Consider the following 2,697-nt stretch of genomic DNA (forward strand, 5'->3'; position numbering starts at 1 on the left):
AACCCAACAGAGAGATGGGCCTGATGACAACCCTACCACATTTAGTGCACGAGAGACAGCCAACATGAAAAAAATGATATAGTGGGTGCTATAACAGAATAAGTTATTACTTACTCCCGATGAACAATCTGGAGAAAAACTACCATTCGTGGTAGAAGTAATGGAGAAACCCTTGCCGAGAAAGTTCAAAATGCCCCAGATAAACCCTTATTCAGGCAAAGACGACCCCTATGATCATGTGCAAAATTACGAATCTTTAATGATGCTTCATGGATGGGACTATGAGATAATGTGTAGGGCATTCCCCTTAACCTTAACTGGGCACGCTCGGGCCTGGTTTAATGGTTTACCCGAAGCATCAATTTCTTCATTCGGTCAGTTAAAAACAGAGTTCATTAAGGCATTCATTATTAACAGTCAAATGAAGAAGGACGCAACGTACCTTCTTAGCATTCGATAATGGCATAAGGAAACCTTACTTCACTACGTGGACAGATTTCAGAATGCCACTCTTGAGATTTGCAATTTGCCTATTGAAATGGCTGTGTCCGCTATGTTCCAAGGGACACGACTACCCCCTTTGCAAGAATCATTGTCTCTAGACCTGTCGAAATCTTTGGCAAACTTGTTTGTCAGAGCCAATAAGTACATACTCCACATAAAGATGATGAGAACAATAGGGGGAAATGAAGATGGAGAAAGAAAAAGAAAAGAGCGAGATAATGAAGAAGGATCGAACCAGCGAAAAGAACGGACCAGGAGGTCAGATATAGTCAGACCGCAATTCCACCATTACACTAGGCTCAATCAACCTCGGTCAACTATACTGGCAGCAGTAGAAGGGTCGGGCCTTCTCCAGCTTCCGAAGAAGGCAGACCGTCCCATGGAGAGAAATCAAGAAGAATACTGCAGGTATCACCGGATTTGGGGGCACTCTACTGACCAGTGTAGGGAGTTAAAAAACCAGATTGAAGCACTCATTCGGGAATGGCACTTGCAAAGGTACGTAAGGGCTAAAGGAAGGAACGACCGAGATCGTCAGAGAATGGAAGAAAGACCCGAGGGTCAAGATAGATGAAATTTGCGACAAAATGAAGGTAGAATTATGGCCCCCCCTGACAATGAGCCGACACATCAAGCCATTCATGTTATCTCTGGGGGTGAGACTCTAGCTGAGAATACTTCTTCTTCTCGAAAAGCCTACGCTCGTCAGGCCTACCAGGTCAATTCAATGATGGAGGCAAGAGAAGACAAGGAGCCTATCACATTCACCCCTGTTGATAGGGTGATATAATACTCCCGCATGACGATCCAATGGTAATTTCAGCAATTGTCGCCAAACACCCTGTCAGTAGAATCTTGGTGGATAGCGGCAGCTCTGTTAATCTGATCTATTGGAATTGTTTCAAGCAAATGCATATGTCCCTTGACCGATTGAGAAGAGTGTTATCTCCCTTTTACAGCTTCACTGGGGAAACTGTCCTGGTGGCGGGATCTGTTCAACTACCAGTCACATTGGGTGCCGACCCTCAAAGTGTGACTCGACAAGCAAATTTTATGGTAGTCAAAGCCCCTTCTGTAGCGTACAACATGATTTTAGGCCAACTGCTCCTGAACGATATGAGAGCTGTAGTGTCCTCTTGCTACTTATTAATGAAATTCCCCATGCTCTCAGGAGTGGGGCAAGTTCGTGGAGATCAGAGGAAGGCAAGATCCTGTTATGTGTCATCTACAAAAGGAAAAAGGACAGAAGAGACTTTGTTTATTACTGAGAAAGCCATACACAAATCCTTGGCAGAAGAGATTGCTCGCAAGCCCCAACCAGTGGAAGAGTAAGAAGTAGTACAATTAAGCGATACAGACCCCGAGAAGTTGGCATATGTTGGCACACAACTTTCGAAACTGATAAAAGAAGAAATCGTGGAGTGCCTAAGAAAAAACTTGGATGTCTTTGCTTGGACACCAAAGGATATGCCGGGGATCAGGCCAGACGTGATATGTCACCATCTGAATGTGGATCCTCAGTTCAAGCTTGTTCGACAGAAGAAGAGGAATATTGCCCCTGATAGGCTGTCAACGTTAGAAGATGAAGTTGATAAACTACTAAAGGCATGTTTTATTCGAGAGGTGTTATACCCAGAATGGCTGGGAAATGTCGTCATGATTAAAAAACCTAATGGAAAATGGCACGTGTGTATAGACTTTACCAGCCTCAACAAGGCGTGTCCTAAAGATTCTTACCCGTTACCTCGGATTGACCGTCTCGTGGATGAAACATCTGGGTATCAACTGTTGAGTTTTCTAGATGCCTTCTTGGGGTATCATCAAATAATGATGTATCCTCCAGATCAGGAGAAAACATCGTTCATTACAGAGAAAGGGACATATTGTTACCAAGTTATGCCCTTCGGGCTAAAAAATACTGGGGCCACCTATCAATGCATGGTGAATAAAGTCTTCAAAGAATTATTGAGTGATACCATGGAGGCCTATGTTGATGATATGATCGTGAAAGGTCGGGAGAAGGAATCGCACGTAAAAAAGCTGGCGCAAGTGCTCGAAGTCTTTAGGCAATACGAAATGCGCCTAAACCCAGCAAAATGTGCATTTGGAGTTCAATCTGGAAAATTCCTAGGGTATATGATCACACAAAGAGGGATAGAGGCGAACCTCGAAAAAATTTAAGTGATATTGGAT

The 2,697-nt window shown here is 43.7% G+C and overlaps 1 protein-coding gene across 1 annotated transcript; it reads left to right on the plus strand.

The window, feature by feature from the left end:
- The first annotated feature begins 538 nt into the window (after positions 1-538).
- LOC127804507 (uncharacterized) lies at positions 539-1,294 on the plus strand. The gene is made up of 2 exons (XM_052341379.1): positions 539-1,002; positions 1,102-1,294. The coding sequence occupies exons 1-2, from the start codon at positions 539-541 to the stop codon at positions 1,292-1,294; spliced, it is 657 nt and encodes a 218-aa protein (XP_052197339.1).
- Positions 1,295-2,697: the final 1,403 nt, after the last annotated feature.

Source organism: Diospyros lotus, chromosome 6 (assembly GCF_014633365.1).
Source record: "Diospyros lotus cultivar Yz01 chromosome 6, ASM1463336v1, whole genome shotgun sequence".
Taxonomy (NCBI): domain Eukaryota; kingdom Viridiplantae; phylum Streptophyta; class Magnoliopsida; order Ericales; family Ebenaceae; genus Diospyros; species Diospyros lotus.